The 17,904-nt window shown below is 42.1% G+C and overlaps 1 protein-coding gene across 7 annotated transcripts in view; it reads left to right on the top strand.

Annotated features, from left to right (window-relative positions):
- The window catches only part of LOC139749071 (glycine receptor subunit alpha-2-like), a 328,567-nt gene that overhangs the window by 276,463 nt on the left and 34,200 nt on the right, over positions 1-17,904 (top strand). For all 7 annotated transcript variants that reach the window (XR_011712883.1, XR_011712882.1, XR_011712884.1 and 4 more), the window contains one exon: positions 6,882-6,964. Coding sequence is in view for 4 of the 7 variants with exons in the window: in XM_071662543.1 (XP_071518644.1) it covers positions 6,882-6,964 (83 nt within the window). In the remaining 3 variants the exon portion in view is untranslated. The remainder of the gene's footprint in view (positions 1-6,881; positions 6,965-17,904) is intronic.

The raw sequence follows: 17,904 nt of genomic DNA, 5'->3' as shown, positions 1-17,904 counted from the left end.
AGGACGAGAGCTGTGTCTCATTGTGGCCAGGGTCTCTCATTCACCAGTTGCCACACCCCGAGGCTCCTCCTCCCCTATCTTGAATGATGTTCCTCAGAGGTTTTCCTTCTGTACTGTTCTCAAACTATCTCCTCAGGTTCCTGGAACTGAGACCCCTTCTCTCGTGGGTCTTCCTCCCGTAGTTCTTGCCCAGTGAGTCTCATCTCTCAGGGCTCTTCCAGGTTCCCTTTCCTCCAGTGTTTGACCTCACAGGTTCTCCCGCTGACATCCTTACCTATCTCCCTCAACCTCTCTCATCTCGCTAACTCCCCCTTACCTCTTCTCCATTAAACTTTACGTCTTCGATGTCTCTCCTCCCTGTACTATCTTCCCCGTTACTCCCTCACCTCCTGGCTGGCACTTAAGGATGTTTCCCTCCCTGACCTACCGCCCTCATCTTGGAGAACACCATAACTCTTCTCCTACCACAGCTACCCATTGTATCGCTGACTTCCCGAGCCTCATCATTCATTACCCCCTTCTCTACCCTGCCTTCACGCCCTACCAGAACGTCTCACACACACCGACGTGTATGGATGGCTTCAGTATTATTCATAATCTTACACTTTTTCTCCTTTGCCTCAGGGCCTCACTCGTCCATTTTCCGTCACTCGCTCCACTCTGGTCCTTCACCATTCGCCATGCCCCACGTGTAGGGCCCTGTAACCCCGCCAGTAACTTTGCCTCATCCACTCCAACACGATATTACTCAGTTGCTTTCGAAGCGAGACAGGAACTCCCGTGTTTATTATTTGTTTGTGTTCTGTATTGCTCACGTTTTTCCGACTGGCAGTACACGAAGTGTGTGATGACATGTTTGAGTGCCTCTAGCTCAGGTGTGTTGTGCAAGGACTTTTTAGTTTTGTCATCATCGTACCGCTGGCTGCTCATATGTTCTGGCTTCCCCAGCATTATGTGTAAACAGTATTTACGTTATGACAGTTTCCCCAACACGGCCACTTTAACGTATCAAGTGAAGCTTAGTCCCCCTGAGCATGAAGGTGTACGATCTTTGAGCACGACGATACGAATGTTGATCATGATGGTACGATAATTAGGACTAGGCCAAAGGGCAGACTATCGTTCCCAGGTATCGTACTCGTCCGCTGCCCCGTGCAACACGCCATGTTACCCCATCAGGTGCGCTGGAGCCTCACAGGACGACCCTGTCCTGCGTCAGTCCTCGGGATGGCTGATTCTGTTGTAGTGACGGTGTAGACCGGTGACCAATGGCCGCTGATTGGCCTGGTTCGGCCGGTCCCTGCAACACGGGTCAAAAGGGGCCAGCCAATCAGTGTTCCCGGGAACTGTTACAGCGGCCTCCCGCACCAGTGGCCCCAGTCGTGCTCACTTCCCCAGAGATCAAACAGGACGAACGAAAAGGTTGGATTGATCGGTACATTCCAACATATTCTCATTAACTGGTGTAAAGTGTGGAAGAGTTTAGTGGGTCGAGAACCACGGCACAGAGTTAAGCCCATGTCTGAAAACGAGAGGAACTGCTGGACAATAAACTAGACATTTATGAATAAATTACCAGAGTTTAGTATACTTCACCCACGTCGCTGAATAGCACAGCCCACACCACCAGCGGCTGGTGTGTGGATATCGAACATCTTTAATGATAATGATAGAACAATTATGATACTACTACCACCACCACCACCACCACCACTATTACTCCTAATGATAATAATAATTATAATGATAATAGTAATAACTAGTTTTGCTGATCGCACGCAGCCAAAAGCTTTTAAGAGCATTGGAGCGATGTGGTACATACGGGGCGACGTGCTGTGACTAGGCTGAACCCGGCCAGATGAAGCTCACGCAGAAAATAAACAGAATTGAAAGTATATAAAAACTATGGCTCTAAAGGTATATAACTGTAAGGCACATGAATATTTGTTTTTTATTTCATACCTTTTCGCCGCTTCCCGCGCTAGCGAGGTACGGCCAGGAACAGACGAAGAATGACCTCTTCGCTCACATTCATTCTTTATCTGTCATGCGTAATGCACCGAAACCACAGCTCCCTATCCAGTCATGTGTAATGCACCGAAACCACAGCTCCCGATCCAGTCATGCGTAATGCACCGAAACCACAGCTCCCTATCCACAACCAGGCCCCACAAACCTTCCCGTATATCCGGCAAGCAAGCAAGTATGAATATGTACATGTGTATAAGTGTCTTTCTCTGCATATATATATATATATATATATATATATATATATGGGCGTTTATGTATATATGTGTGTGTATGGGCCATTCTTCGTCTGTTTCCTGGCGCACCCTCGCTGACGCGGGAAACGGCGATCAAGTATAATAAAGAAGTAAATGAATACATATATGAATATATATATATATATATATATATATATATATATATATATATATATATATATATATATATATATATATATATATACTTTCCGTCATCTGAGCTAATAATGAACTTCGGTTCCTGGATCCTTTTTCTTCATTTGAATAAACTGAATTACTATAAGTTCTGATCTTTTTGTTTGTGTTTCTGACTTTCCGAGCTGGACTAAAATTCTTGAGCACGACGGAACTACCCTCGAGCACGACAGAACGACCCTCGAGCATGACGGAACGACCCTTGAGCACGACGGTATGACTCACCCACGTGGAACCGACCTTTAGAAATGATGGCGTGACCTTTGACCTGACCAGATGTACTCTGTAGGCATCTTCAAGGCAAGCAGAGAGGCCACGAAGTATGATTATTATAGACGGGGAAACTATTCCATAAAGTCCTTTTGACCATATTTGCTACTGCGGATATGATGACTTGGGTGATACGTAACATTAGGCATAACCGGTAGGGCGTGGCAGGGAGGGTGGGTGTGTCCGTCGTCCGGCTGTGGTGACATGGTGAGCTCCACACTCCCTTGTAGGGCCGCACCACAGCAGACAGGCGGGTGTGTCCTCCGGTCTCGTTCTCAAGGACTGCTACCTCCATGTGTACTCCGCCTCACACAGTAAGGACACTTATCTGTGGGAGGGTCTCATTACCCCCTCCTCCCGCGGTGGTAGCGTTAATGTGGAGCCTATCAGACTTTGACTCGCTTATTGATGTTAGTTTTATTGTGTATTTATAATGGTAGTTCGGTGGTACAACTCCTGCTGTATATTTACTCGTTAGGGGAGTTCTCCCGCTTTGTGAGGGTGTGTGAAAGTGAATGGGTGTGCGAAGGGGTGCCTGGGTGTGAGTGTGTGTGCGGAGGGGTGCCTGAGTGTGATTGTGTGTGCGGAGGGGTGCCTGGGTGTGAGTGGGTATGTTGAGGGGTTCCTAGATTTGCGGAGGGGTACCTGGGTGTGAGTGGGTGTATGAGAGAGTACGTGCGCTTGTGTGGGAGAGCCTGTAGAATATCATATTGTTATCAGTCACAGAAACCAGTCCCCACCACAAGACAGACCTCTATAGCTCTCACAATCCTTGACCTCACCAAAGCTCTCGAAGTTGTCACTCATGATGTAATCCTCAACGAAGCCATCATCAGCCTTCGGCTGCGTTGGAGTCGTACTCCATGACGCTCGCAGGCTACCCCAGCGAGCGTCGGCCAGCTGCCTGTTTACTTCCGTGGGCTACCTTCATGCACGATCAGTCCTCGGTGCCTCCTTATCCACCACTTATCAAGAGGTGTTCAGTACGCTCTTCCTCCCGATCCTCTCCAGATATCACTTGAACCTCATCCGACAGTTCGGGAAGAAGCCAGTGCACCGCCCCACTACCGTCACCTCATAACACATGAGATCCTTCATCCCCGAGTTGCAGTTCGGCAGCAAAACTGCCCTGAGCTGCTACTGATTTGTGCAGACCGCTACATGAACAGCACCGTCGTAATAATGGCTGTGGACGTCATCATTAGGTAGACTACCGTCTCTTTAACACCCTCACCTCTTTTCCTGTGTATGTCTTCAGTGTGGGTTTTCAGCTTTGTCTGCAGTTAATCCAACAGACCTTTGACTGTTGTCACTGTTATCATCAGCAACAAGCATACACCATGGGCACCATTCAACCCTACACACACACACACACACACACACACACACACACACACATGGATAAGGGAATAATAAGCTAAAATTAGAATATCCCCAATTATGGTCACCGCATTTGATAAAAGAAGCATATGAGGGTGGTGGATAAAGGGAGTGAAGTGAGGGTGGTGGATGAAGGAAGTGAAGTGAGGGTGGTGGATGAAGGGAATGAAGTGAGTGTGGTGGATGAAGGGAGTGAAGTGAGGGTGGTGGATGAAGGAAGTGAAGTGAGGGTGGTGGATGAAGGGTATGAAGTGAGGGTGGTGGATGAAGGAAGTGAAGTGAGGGTGGTGGATGAAGGGAGTGAAGTGAGGGTGGTGGATGAAGGGAATGAAGTGAGGGTGGTGGATGAAGGGAGTGAAGTGAGGGTGGTGGATGAAGGAAGTGAAGTGAGGGTGGTGGATGAAGGAAGTGAAGTGAGTAGTGAAACTGAGGATGTGGACGGCATTCAGAGGTAGAGGAAGATCCAGAGATGTGGGGGCGAACCTACGTGGGTAAAACTTCTCCCCCGTACGGTACAAATTGGTAAACAAATAGATAATTACACTCAATTTTTTTTCCTTTTCTGATTAATAAACAAACATGTTGGGCGGGGGATTGATATGCCAGTTTGTTTGATTCGTTTTCTTTGGCATGGAACGTGTCCACTGGCCGGAGGGTGAGGGCTGGGTCGTTTCCTACGGTGAGAGCTAGGTCCTCTCCCAGGTTAAGGGCCGGGAGAGTGCTGGGTCCTCTCCCAGGGTGAAAACCCCCTGAGTGTGGTACATAACCACTCGTGTGTTTGACCGTCTCCCAGGGTAAACACACACACCTCCAGCCACAGCTGCCAGATATTTCTTTTCGTCCCGGTTGTTGTTGTGTGCTGCTGCAGCGTCAACAACAGACACAACGTTTCATTAGTCCCTCAGTACCGTGTGTACTTTTACCATGAGGGATGAATTGAAGAAGCTCTTTTTGATATAATTTTCAACACTTATATTGACTGTTTATCAGATGAAATAGATTTATTATTATTATTATTGAGTAGTAGTAGTAGTAGTAATAATAATAATAATAATAATAATAATAATAATAGCAGTAGTGGTAGTAGCAGTCGTAATATTTACTAGTCTTGGCAAATGTTGGAATGGTCTGTGGTGAGTTACTGATTAATTGTTTTCAAAGATTGAGTGAAGCCTTTGTTGGAGAGAAAACGAGATGGATTTAGGGAGGGGGCAGGGTGCGTAGAACAGATTTTTTGGAGGTAGGAAAATAAAAAGCTTATGCAACAGTTCTAGATTTAGAAAAGACTTGTTGTAGTAGATAGAAAAGTTCTTAAGGAAGTTTTAATTGTGTATTGTGTGTGGAGATGAGTTTTACATCCTGGTTTAGAACCTTTGTTGTGGAATTGGTGCATGTGTGAGGGTAAGAAGTGGTATGAAGTGCATGAGGCCGTGCGTCAGGATTGTGTGGTATCTCCATGCATATATAAAAAGCCTTCATGGATGGGGCTTTATGTACAGTGATGCTGGTTGGAATGGTTACGGTGTATTATTTAACCATTGGGAAGCAGAAGGGTTACCACATTTCCTATACTCGGATAATGTCTTGTTAGAAAGAGCCGGATAGACTGATGATGTATGGAGGAGGAGCAGCAGTGTGGTGCAGGTGAATGTGAACGTAAGTAAAACTAGCTTTTGTAAGGGACGGGCGGGAGATCACTTTGTTGTCATCAGTTTGCCTGGTGGAGAACTGGAAGCTGGGGATGAGTGGAGAGTTGTAGTAGTGATGGTCAGCAAGGACGGTAATGGAAGAGTTGAGAAGCTGAGGCTAATGCCATGCACAGGGGAACAGCTAGAGGTGCACTGAATACTCCTGGTGCACTGAGAAAAATGTAAGCTTACGTTGTGCGTGAGCCTTGCTTGCTTGAAGGGGTACTCTAAACCCAGGTGATATGTAGATGTGAAACCCAAGTTTGTATAGGTCTGGATTGGGTATGAAAAAAAGATAAAAGGAATCAGGAGAGATAGTCTGCAGTTTATAGTTGGAGAGTAAAGTTGTGAGATGGTTATGTGGGGTGGAGAATTCCTTAGAAAGTCGCATGCTTGAGTGCTGCCTTGGGATGGTATGGTCACCTTGGACATATGGCGGATGATAGGTTGGTCAGGGAGGTATAGAGTGTTGCAGATTAGGAAGGAAGCGGAGGCAACGGAAGCGATGAACAGAGGTCCTGAGAGGATTGGTTAGGGCTGAGGACACTACAGATGAGGGATCGGGTACGGTGGAAGGTATATAGTAGGCGGAGGTGGTATGAACAGTGTTGTTAGTCTCACCTGGACGAGTTAGATTAGTGTGAAACGTGATAACGTATGGAGCGCTTGATGACTGTGGAACTCCACGTTTCATATTAACATGCTAGACATGGGTTGTGGGTGGGTAGGAATGATTTCAAAGGCTGATCCAATCCTCGCACTTGGGGATGATGTAATGATAAGGCAAACACATAAACTAATGTTCATTATTATTATTATTATTATTATGATTGTTGTTGTTGTTGTGGTTGTTGTTATTATTATTGTTATTGTTATTGTTATTATTATTATTATTATTTTCATTTTGTTCTTTTAAAATGACTGATCATACAGCTTTGTCAGGCTTACTCATATATGTCCGTAATCTTACATCTCTAATCTTAGACTTACTCGTATATGTCCGTGTATCATGAGGTGTGATGATGTATGTTCGTGCATGTTCTGTGCCCTGTACGTGGCTAACGAGGTTCTTCCCTCACCACAGGCTGAAGCTGACATTCGCCTGCATGATGGAACTCTCTCGCTTCCCGCTCGACGTGCAGGTCTGCACCATGGAGATCGGCTCCTGTAAGTACTGTTAAAGTTAGGGGACTTAGAAAGGATGAAACTTTACCCGCAAATCTCCCCTCACTTGGTCATCTTATTTTCCTTTTCTTTTTTCCCTATCTGTTATTCTCAGCATCTCTTGTTCATTTCAACACCGTCGCGCATTAGGGTATCAGTTGTAAAAGCCTTTGGTGATATTCGTCATTAGGCAGGAGGGATTCTGATTGTAGAGTTGAGTAAACCTTGAGTACACCAGCCAGGACGAGATGTGTGACAATACCACCTCACCAGAGTAAGACAGATTTTTAGAGATGCACGGCGAGGCGGGGGAAGTAGAAATGTTAGAGTATTAAGGATATATGAGAGGGATACAGGGAGCCAAGGCGTGTTAGAACAGATCAGCAACACTAGCCAGAGAAATGATAACAACCAGAAATAAACAGACTACGAAAGATATATATCTCAGTACACGAAGCTTGTTGACTAAGATGCTAAGCTTTATATTAGAGCATTATATAATGCGGACACTAGATCATTATATAATACTAGATTATTATACAATGATACTAGATCATTATATAAAGATACTAGAGTATTATATAATGAGGATACTAGAGCATTATATAATGAGGATACTAGATCTTTATATAATGATACTAGAGCACTATATATATAATGAGGATACTAGAGCACTATATAATCAGGATACTAGAGCATTATATAATCAGGATACTGGAGCATTATATAATCAGGATAGTAGAGCTTTATATAATGAGGATACTAGAGCATTATATAATGAGGATACTAGAGCATTATATAATGAAGGTATTAAAACATTACATAATGATCATACTAGAAACCTGGCTTGCTTCACGAAACGATTTAGAAAAAAAGAAAGCCGATTCGCAACACTGAGAGACCATCTTTGCCGCCCAAATGAAAAACAAACAAGGAGGATCGGCCGTGTATGTACGCTGCAAATTAGACATAAATCCTTAGGCTGGGAGCTGGCCATGAGAGATGTGAACTAGTCGTAGTGAACATCCGAGAACGAAAAACAGTGTATATTGTGACCTACACACTAACGAAAATCCAGCCAGAGTAATGCCGTGTTGAAGTGATAAGAGGTGGAAGTGATTCTGGAAGGAGTAAGGAAACGTGAACAAGAGGCGAGCTATTGACTGCAGACATGAGACTTTATAGAAAGATTGATAGAACAACAGAAAAGATAGAACAGCTTAAAAGATTGATGGACGTGTCATTAGTTAAGAGATTTGGTTAGTGCACTGTGGATCGCCGGAACTCACTATCCTTGTATTTGGTATATATATATATATATATATATATATATATATATATATATATATATATATATATATATATATTGATGTATATGTGGACTCGTGTGGAATACTTGAACCATCATATTTTTATTTTTCATTAACTATTAGAATAGCTCGCTTGTCCACCTTTCATTGAGCTTAGGCCACATATTTCCATTTACCGTGCAAGGAGACAGCGAGGTGGTCCTTGAAACGGGCGATAGTATTCTGCATAACGAAGTTATGTAGAAATTTATACCGAACAATTTTGTGGGTATCATGTGTGTGAATGACTAAGACCTCTGGCGGGGGGACTGAGTTAAGCCTGCGATGTGAGAGCATGATAGTGCGTGGCGCAGGCGTCCTACCGTCCGTCATCCCCTACTGAGGGGGCAGGAACCTATCCTTCCGGGGCACTTACCTTGCTGAGGCAGGATCCTCTCCTGATGGGGATCCCACATCCCAACCCCAGCTGAGGCAGGATACTCTCCTGCTGCTATTCCTACATCATAAATGTAATTTTTTCCTTACGTTTAGTTCCATAATTCCATCTAGTGATATGGTTTATCTTCGACACAAATCATGCTCTGTGTATACTATATTTCCCTACTCTGATTCATTAAAGATGTAGGTTATATTTTTCTCTACATCATTCCTCATGTGATCCTCAAAACCACATTTACAGCGTGCCATTTGTTTGGCCAGCGTCGGAGACACGAAGTCTCAACACTGCGAGCGTGTCGGTGTGCGCTAGGCGAGACAGCGGCGGGTTGGGGTAGGGCTCAATCCTGTTCACCCATGAAACACAGCCTTGATGGATTTTTTTCTTCTGCTTCCACTCTGATTGATCGTGTTACTGGTGGCACTCCAGCAGCTGAGCCTCTCATGTATATATTCCTTTATGTTTTTTCTCCTGATTTCCATGTGTACGTAAAATAATGATAAGTCCCTTTTCCTTTTCTTAATGGACGCTGGTCTCTGTACCGCGCGATGTTTCTACAGAAGTGAACTGTTTACCGGGATCCTTTAAGAAAAGACGATTTTTCTCATATTTCTTCAAGAAACTAACGTGATAAAAACTGAGTACCAAGAATTTCGTATTATTTCTCACTCGGTTTGTGAGGGAACTTCTGTATACAGTATATCATTGTGTAAACGAGTTCAGCGTTTTCTTTCACTGATTCCCCGCCAGGATTTGAACCGTGGTCGTTGCAGCACATTACTTCACTCGCATATTGGTCTGGGGTTGTGCAATGCTTGGTTGATTAATCCATTTCATTGTTCAGGTTGGGAACAATACACACGAGGACAGTAGCTCTGGTCCTTTTATTTTTCAGACTTCGCATTTTCATGCCACGATTTCGGTAACATGACATTAATCATTCATGGTTTTATGTGTCCCGCATGAAATGAGAAAAACTAAAATCGTCCTGTATATTTTAATGCTTAGCACTCTGGTGGCGACCTCTGTAACTTATAACATTCAATTATAGACATTCTTGTCAGTCGTACCTCGTATTACATCAGTCTTGTGGACTATATTCCTTTCATTTCGGTATTAAGAACTACTTCACCCTCATTACCTTACTGAAGAGGAAAACATCCTGTTATTTCATGATATTCAATGTACGTCAATTTGCGACTCCGTTTCTTGATGGAATGAACAGACGCAAATGGAGAACAGGGAAGCAGATGTTGGTGAGTAGAGTGACAGCCCTGCTGCACGGTGTTAAGAGATAGGTCATACTAGCACAAGTTTAAAGGAATAAATTGGGAGATGTTCACGTAAGTGGAGGAAGCTTGACCGTACTCTGTAGGAGCAAGGTAGAGACGGAGGCGAGCTTGGCAGTGGGTGGAGTTGTACACCTTTATTTTCCTGGACTGGAAATTAAGTTGTAGGAGAGGAGAGGGAAATTTCGTTACGCATTTATGGATGTACTGAAGGCTTAAGGTAAGGTAAATTGAGGAGTTTAAGGAAGTTTTGGTTCGTAATGGTGGGTAAGGAAGGCGACTGAACATAGTGTACGATAGGATTTTAGGACCTTTGATGTAACCGCTTGAGGGGAAATATAGGTAAGAACAAACGTTATCTGACCATTTTATCACCATTAATGATAGCCAACACGTGACATGTAAATACAGTCACTCGTGTAAACAAGACAGAAATTATTCATATTCTTTCAGATTTCACCCCACTTACATTAATGTTCATTTATTTTAACCAAGAGTTTTATATTTGGAGTTCAGTAAAGATGTCAGTAAAGTTCCAAACATTAAGATGATAGAAAGATAAGGAATGAGTTATGAGGTGCCCGAGCATCATTAGTAAATAGAAAGTCGGAGTATTATTATCTGGGTTTTTTCATGAGTGTAAAGCCCTTCTGAAAAGAGAGAGAAGTAAAAGCCAAGTTAATTGAGACAGCAACCCAGACACTACATAGGGATTTAGGAGGTGATTAATGAGGAAAGAGATTTTATGAAAGATATCTTGGGAGGAAAGAGATTTTATGAAAGATATCTTGGGAGGAAAGAGATTTTATGAAAGATATCTTGGGAGGAAAGAGATTGTATGAAAGCTATCCGGGGTTTTAGAGAGAGGCTCGAGGATGACAGCCTATTGAAGTGTTAAGGGCCTGTAAGGCAAGATTTATAATATTATGGCTCAACGATGGAAAGGGAAGGTTGGTTGGTTATGAAAGGGATGAATAGCATCGGGTGATAAACTGCACGAGACCACGGATATCTCCGGAGATTCTGCCAGAGGAGTGATCATAGATCATGAGAGGTGGATCAGTGCTGTGTCAGTGGGCAAGACATCAACGTGAGCATAGGATTCACCTCACGATCTAGCGTAGTGGAGACACTGAACATAGATGACCATAATGAAAACTATATAGTTGTGGCAGTGATTTTGTTGAGATTGGATGTGGTCTGTGTTCTTGGTCGATAGGAGAGTGAAATAACGAACAATACTGTATATGAAATAGATGACATAGCGTTTGGGCCTTTACACTGACTTTAGGACTAGTGTTAGAGTGACCTTTATACTGTGGAAAGAAGGTAATAGAAATATTATGAAATACTATTGTAGCGTGTGAGGCAGTAGATTCAGAGAGCAATATTTGCGTCGTGATGACAGGCAATATTACGTCTCAGAGGCGGGAGACCGGCTGAGTGCAGAATCTGACGGTAAAATTAGATTCAATATTCCCGATGGTCGTAATCCCATTCTTGTTGCCTTGACTGACACCACTTTCACAGGCCAAGAATTAAAGAGACAGGTCCAGCGCAAAACAAGCAGGGAGATTTGGTTTGTCAGTTAGCATTCATGACCGTGACACATTCACGGGCCGTCCGAAGTCGAGACCGCACAGGTTCGAATTCTGGTCGCGGCAGCCTGTCCACAGTCAGTACAAATGTTCATTCTACTCTAGGAACTGGTTGATAAAATGGATACATATATAACATTAATGAAATGGCCTTGATGAGGCATTCAGTTGCACGTGACGTCTCAGCTAACCATAGAAAAATTATGAACAAAGTGATTAGTGTTTCGGAAAGCGTGATCGAGACTTTTCATAAAAGTTTAAGCTATGATAGTGTAGGATACGATACAACATCCCTATCATGGTATACTTCCTTTTCACCCACCCGCTACTGCTGTGTAAGACACATGAAACATTATCCATTTTCTAAAATAGAGTTAGAATATATATATATATATATATATATATATATATATATATATATATATATATATATATATATATATATATATATTAGAATTTCCTTAGGGAGTGAAGTTAGGGCCTACAGCAGTTACCCACCTACATTGCCATTGATAAGCTAGGGGAATAATATGAAGACGATGTCAGTGACGTCCTAGGTAGTACAGGAAAAACAGAATAAAAATCATAAAAGAATTTCTGTTACGGAAAATGTAAGGACAGAAGATCCACTTAGAAATTGGTGTTGTAGATGAGGCTGCAGAGATGTGAGGAAGTAGACTCAACTGGTATGATGATGGATATGTTCAAAAGGAAAGTATATCCTTCTGGGAAGTATGCAGACGGTCCTTCAGAAATGGAAGTGGAACCGAGAAGGAACTTATCTGTAGAAGAATCTTACGAGAAAAGATTATAGATCCAGCAGAGCAGTAGGGTTGTACATGGCACTTAAGAGAGAGGGAAGAAGATCCAAGTGAGAGGTAGATATTGCTGATTTGTGTGTGAGAGAGAGAGAGAGAGAGAGAGATCCTAGGTGATTACAGTGTAGATTAAAGAAAGGAGCAGTGTATCGAGCTCTGTGTGCGAGTCTGTCGGGAGTATCGGAGAAACAGAACGAAGCTCCATGAAAAGAAAGAAAATCCGCTAGGTACAACAATAGTGCACGTAGCTGTGTGTTTCACTGTTCAAATGGTTTATGAAACAAGTAATACTGAATTCTAAGGCAACATTATCTCTAAAACCGGAAAACAACTTTCAATACTTTCCGGATTGGTTGCCTTGCCCGTTTGGAGAGTTGCTTTAGGTATCGTATAATAAAGTTTTCACATGGGATGGATATTTTATGTTTTGTAGCTTAGACGGCAAGGGTACTTGAGACCCTAATCAAGGCCATCTCGTCAATGCTATATATATTCATACATATTTTCTATTTCCCACATTAGCGAGGTAGCGTTAAGAACAGAAGACTGAGCCTACGAGGGAAAGTCCTCACTTGGCCCCCTTCTCTGGGCCATCCTTCGTCTGTTTCCTGTCGCTACCTCGATGACGCAAGAGACGATCAAGTATGATAATAACAATTATATATATATATATATATATATATATATATATATATATATATATATATTATACTCTGACGGTCTCCCGCGTTAGCGAGATAGCGCAAGGAAACACAAAAGAATGCCCCCCCCCCACACACTATATATATATATATATATATATATATATATATATATATATATATATTGTGTGTGTGTACCATTACCTTAGCCAGGTACCTAATTTATCGACCAACCCCTAGGGGTGGATAAACAGCTTGGTCGACTGTGCATCTACTCCTCAACTAGGATTCGAACCTGTTGCGCTCGACTCCGGGCCCCGCCCATGAATGCGTTACAGGCAGAGAAGCTAACCAATACACCACGGAGGTTAAATGATTTGAGTATTATCACTGGTTGGGTGGGCAACAGAACGTGAATACAGTCTTTTTATCTATAAAACATTTGTAGCAGCTGTTCTGCAGAAAATTATCGTAATAGATTTTGGAGGATTGGAAGCCATCCCCACCCAGTCAATTAGTTTTGTGTGTGCTCAGTTAGGCATATCTGGCTGCCAGTGTTACTAGCGGGTTTTTTTTATTACAATATTTCAGTTCAGCAGTGTATATTGGTTCATCATGCGTCAAGGCCCGAGTGAGAATTTTCTGCTCGGTTTAATGGATCCTTTGAAATGGAAAATTTATCCATGATTACATTTCATGTTGAATATTCTTTCAAGTTTATAGTCAGTTTCATACTGGGTTGTCTTTTTTTTTTTTTCAATCTTTTCTATCATATTTTGAGCTTTTGGTATCTAGTCTTTCACTTGCTGGTATGTTTGTGTCAGAGAACTTAACATTTCATGGGCGTGTCGTCAGGTGATAGGTATAGCAACCGTCATGGGAAGTACACAGGAGTATTAAAGTTATTCCCTCTGCCATATACATCTTTATTGTCGGTAGGTTGTAGATAATTGCTGCTCAGGGAAACACTATCTTCCTGACCTAGGAGTGCTGCTGAAGTGATGCCTGGAAACATTTTACACTTCCGTCTCGGTAGGTTGTAGACAGCAGCCACCCGGGGAAGTATTACTCTCCTGACCTAGGAGTGTTGAACTGATGCCCGGGACTGTCTTACACCTTCCGTGTCAGTGACTAGGTTGTACATAGCAGCCGCTCATGGAAGTGCTACCCTCCTGACTTTCGAGTGTTGAAGTATTGTCCGGAGCTATCTTACACCCTCCGTGTCATTAGTCTGGGAAAGAGTTGTGGTGCACATCTCATATTATAACAGACTTAATATGAAAAAAAGAAAATCAAACCCGTAGAGACCACTATTGATTTCTATTGCCCTAGTATTAGAGACTTCCACGTAAAACATGTTATAAAGTCTCATAAGGATCTCGTGTATCTGGCCACAACAAATTTATTAGAATTATTGATGTATCTCAAAGGAGCAGGGTCGTGTGTTACAGTGGTCTGTGCTGTGGATTATCTGGGTCAGTTTCCACAACTAGACCAGAATGTATTCCATTTAGAACCTCTGGCTCTAATATGTATCTTTCCCATCATGCATCTTTTTTTTTTTATATTTAAATCAATGTCTGTGTGTGTGTTTACTAAACATGCAGCATATATATATATATATATATATATATATATATATATATATATATATATATATATATATATATATATATATGTATATATTCGGATGACACATCTAGATGGTTCCTTTTTCATGTACGTTGGATTAACTGCATCTGAGTTTACATAAGCAAACATGAACATGAGAGTCTCGACCTCCAGTGTAACTGACATTCTAATCCCGAAAGGAACAACGAAATTCCATTTACTCTCCTGAAAATTCACACATTTTCCTCTACCTCTGTATGCTTTTATTGTTTTGATGTCTCCTGTCTCGCTGTCCGGGAGGTGGTGGTATGGGTGACAGATTTAAGAATGGCCTTCCTACCTAGACCTCCCTCGCCACGGGCTATCGGGTATTGCTTCTCCACCGCTTGGCCACACCCTACCATTACTTCTGGCTCGGTACTTTATATCTGCTTAGTGGTATACCATGATCGGCCGCCCTTGGCCCGACACGTTGTCGTCATCACCGACCAATCCACATTGCTTTACGAGCTGGTGATGTGAGCGTCTTGCCACTCCGACTGATGGAGAGCACACAGCAGTGGTGCGGGAGGTGCAGGCCAGGCCGGCGACAGTGGGGGTATGGTAGGGTGTTGGAAGCTGGTGCTCTCATACCATTCGTGTAGGACACGCCTCATTCAACGTGATGTTTAGAGTAACTGTACCACTGTCATTGCAAGTTATGGCACTAGGCGATAGAATATGGAAACAGCTGGATTACAAACAAATATGATGAAAATCCCGATCTATCTGACGAGATAGGCTGGCGATGTCCCTAAATTGAGAATGTATATATTGAACAGATGGCAGGTTACTGGGGCCATTAGTAGTGTGCACGGGTGTATCTGTGACATGGAAACCATAGCTGGCCTACTACCCAACATGCAAGAAATCCTCCACAAATTACTATTCCTCCCCGTCACATATACCCTGGTGAGGCGACTGAGTGTAACTGTCCGGTGTCGTAGTTAGTGCGGCCATTGTATTGTTCCAAGCGTGGGAGGCTAAGAGGTGGTGGTGGGAAATAGTGTCGCCAGTGTAGGTTTGGTGGAGCCACTCAGGCCTGGCTTCCGTCTCACCTGTCGTGACTTGACGAAGGTAATCTCGCAGAGTGTAGCGGGCTCCAGGCCGTTAATGACAGGATGTCGACCCAGTGTAGTCGCTGTAATACGTCGAATTGTGTTCTCAGGTGTCATGAACACCCTTCTCTCACCGTCAGCAGGATAGAAACCTTGGTTTTACTAGCATTTCTTGTTTCTGTGTTCCTTCTTACAGCCCCGGGCTGCTACTAGATAATTTTCGTTTTCTTTTAACCTTTGGATTTTATGAGACAAAGGAGAAAACTTTTTACTATCCCATATTCCTGTTGCATAAAAGTCTACGGAAACATCAAGACTGACTTCACTGTCTCAGTATATTACCAGTAGTTAAACGTTGTAGAGTTGCGGACATAAATTTCTGTTTAGTGGACAGCAACAATATCAAGCAACTCAGACATATATATATATATATATATATATATATATATATATATATATATATATATATATATATATATATATATATATATGTGTGTGTGTGTGTGTGTGTGTGTGTGTGTGTGTGTGATTGCGCACAGCATGTTTTAATTTGTAACGGGTATGGTGATTGGCTGACATGAATGCTTCCTAGTTTCATCTTTTTGTGTCACGTAAAAAAAAAAGCAGAAACTGTTAGTTTATATTTCATACATACAACTGAAAATGATAAATCTTTATAAAAGTTCGATGAATATATTGCAAATAAACAGAAAGCTTTTGATTTTATCATCATACATCATTGACCTGACTTGTCGTGCAACCTATTTGTTGGAGGGGAAAATATATATGTATATATATATATATATATATATATATATATATATATATATATATATATATATATATTTGAACCACAGTATATATGTTACTGAAATGAATAATCAGTGAAAGATGTAGACAATGAAACCACATCTTTAACATGTCAGAGAAGATATCCTTGCCCTTTTTCCAGTTGTTCCTAACACTGGAGAATGACACATCACGAAGGATCACATTCATCAGGGACGGATAGACCACATACTTCAGGTTCGATGAAAGTTTCCCCAGTCAGAAATTTCATTTCATGAAGTCCTGTCATTATACATTTAAATGATTAGAGTATTTCTTAATTCGCTTCATATTTATTTGTCATCTCTCGAACAGACGAAGCATTATCATTTAGTGTACTGTACCATTTTCAGGTATAGAAGCCATTCATTGTATATTGCAGTTCTGACACACACACACACACACACACAAATAGCCAGAAGAAAATGTCCCAAAGAAAATAGATTTCCTTCAGAACTCTTCTGTGAGATATACTTTCAACCTGAATAAGATTCTGAGGTTGATATATTGTTTGAAGGCCATCAAGTCCTGTGATTAAGTATTTGAATCATAACATGTTTATGCTGTATGATTGTTAGCTTAATAAATTTTCGGTATTTGTCGGCTAGAAGAAGCATTATGATTTTTATTTTATATCAGTCAAAGTACAGAAGCCTTTCCATACGTTACACTACAAATATAAACGGCTTTTTCTAGTAGAATACCCCATGGTATTGCTTGCATTGTTTACGTTTTCTCTTGAATTTATGTATATTGTATAAACCTCACTGCGGTACTTATTAATCATGCTGAATGCAACTGGGGACTGAAATCTTGCTTAGGGGCAATTAAGTCCTGAAATCAAGCGTTTATATGAATTTATGATTTTCATGATTACTAGCTTCATATTCATTCATCATATGTCGTCGAGAGCAAGCATTTTGTAAAAACCAGATGATCATTAACGTACATAAGCTTTTCATTGCGTTACATTTCAAGTCTTAAAGAATAAGTTTTCCTGAGAAATATCCTGACCTCTTATTTTCACTGCAGTAGCGAATAGGTTGACCTCTGCAGCTTTGCTTCATCAGTTCATGTTGCTCCGCGGTACATTTTTTCTGGGAGGGCCTGATCTGGCCCGATTTTCAGAGGTCCCCCTCTTCCTCCCAGCTCGTCCACCATTAATTCACAGATCACACGTTTGTATCCGTCTTGTAAGTTTTTGTTACGCCACTGTAAAATCATGGTCATTTACCTCTCCCGCTCTAGTTTTGTGGGGATTCCTTGGCCAGTGTATTGATGACAGTCCCAGAGGTCCTCAGAACTGTTAGGTATT

Source organism: Panulirus ornatus, chromosome 6 (assembly GCF_036320965.1).
Source record: "Panulirus ornatus isolate Po-2019 chromosome 6, ASM3632096v1, whole genome shotgun sequence".
In the NCBI taxonomy this organism is placed as follows: Eukaryota; Metazoa; Arthropoda; class Malacostraca; order Decapoda; family Palinuridae; genus Panulirus; species Panulirus ornatus.
The sequence above is the reverse complement of the archived record's forward strand: the minus strand, read 5'-3'. Positions and strand labels throughout refer to the sequence as shown.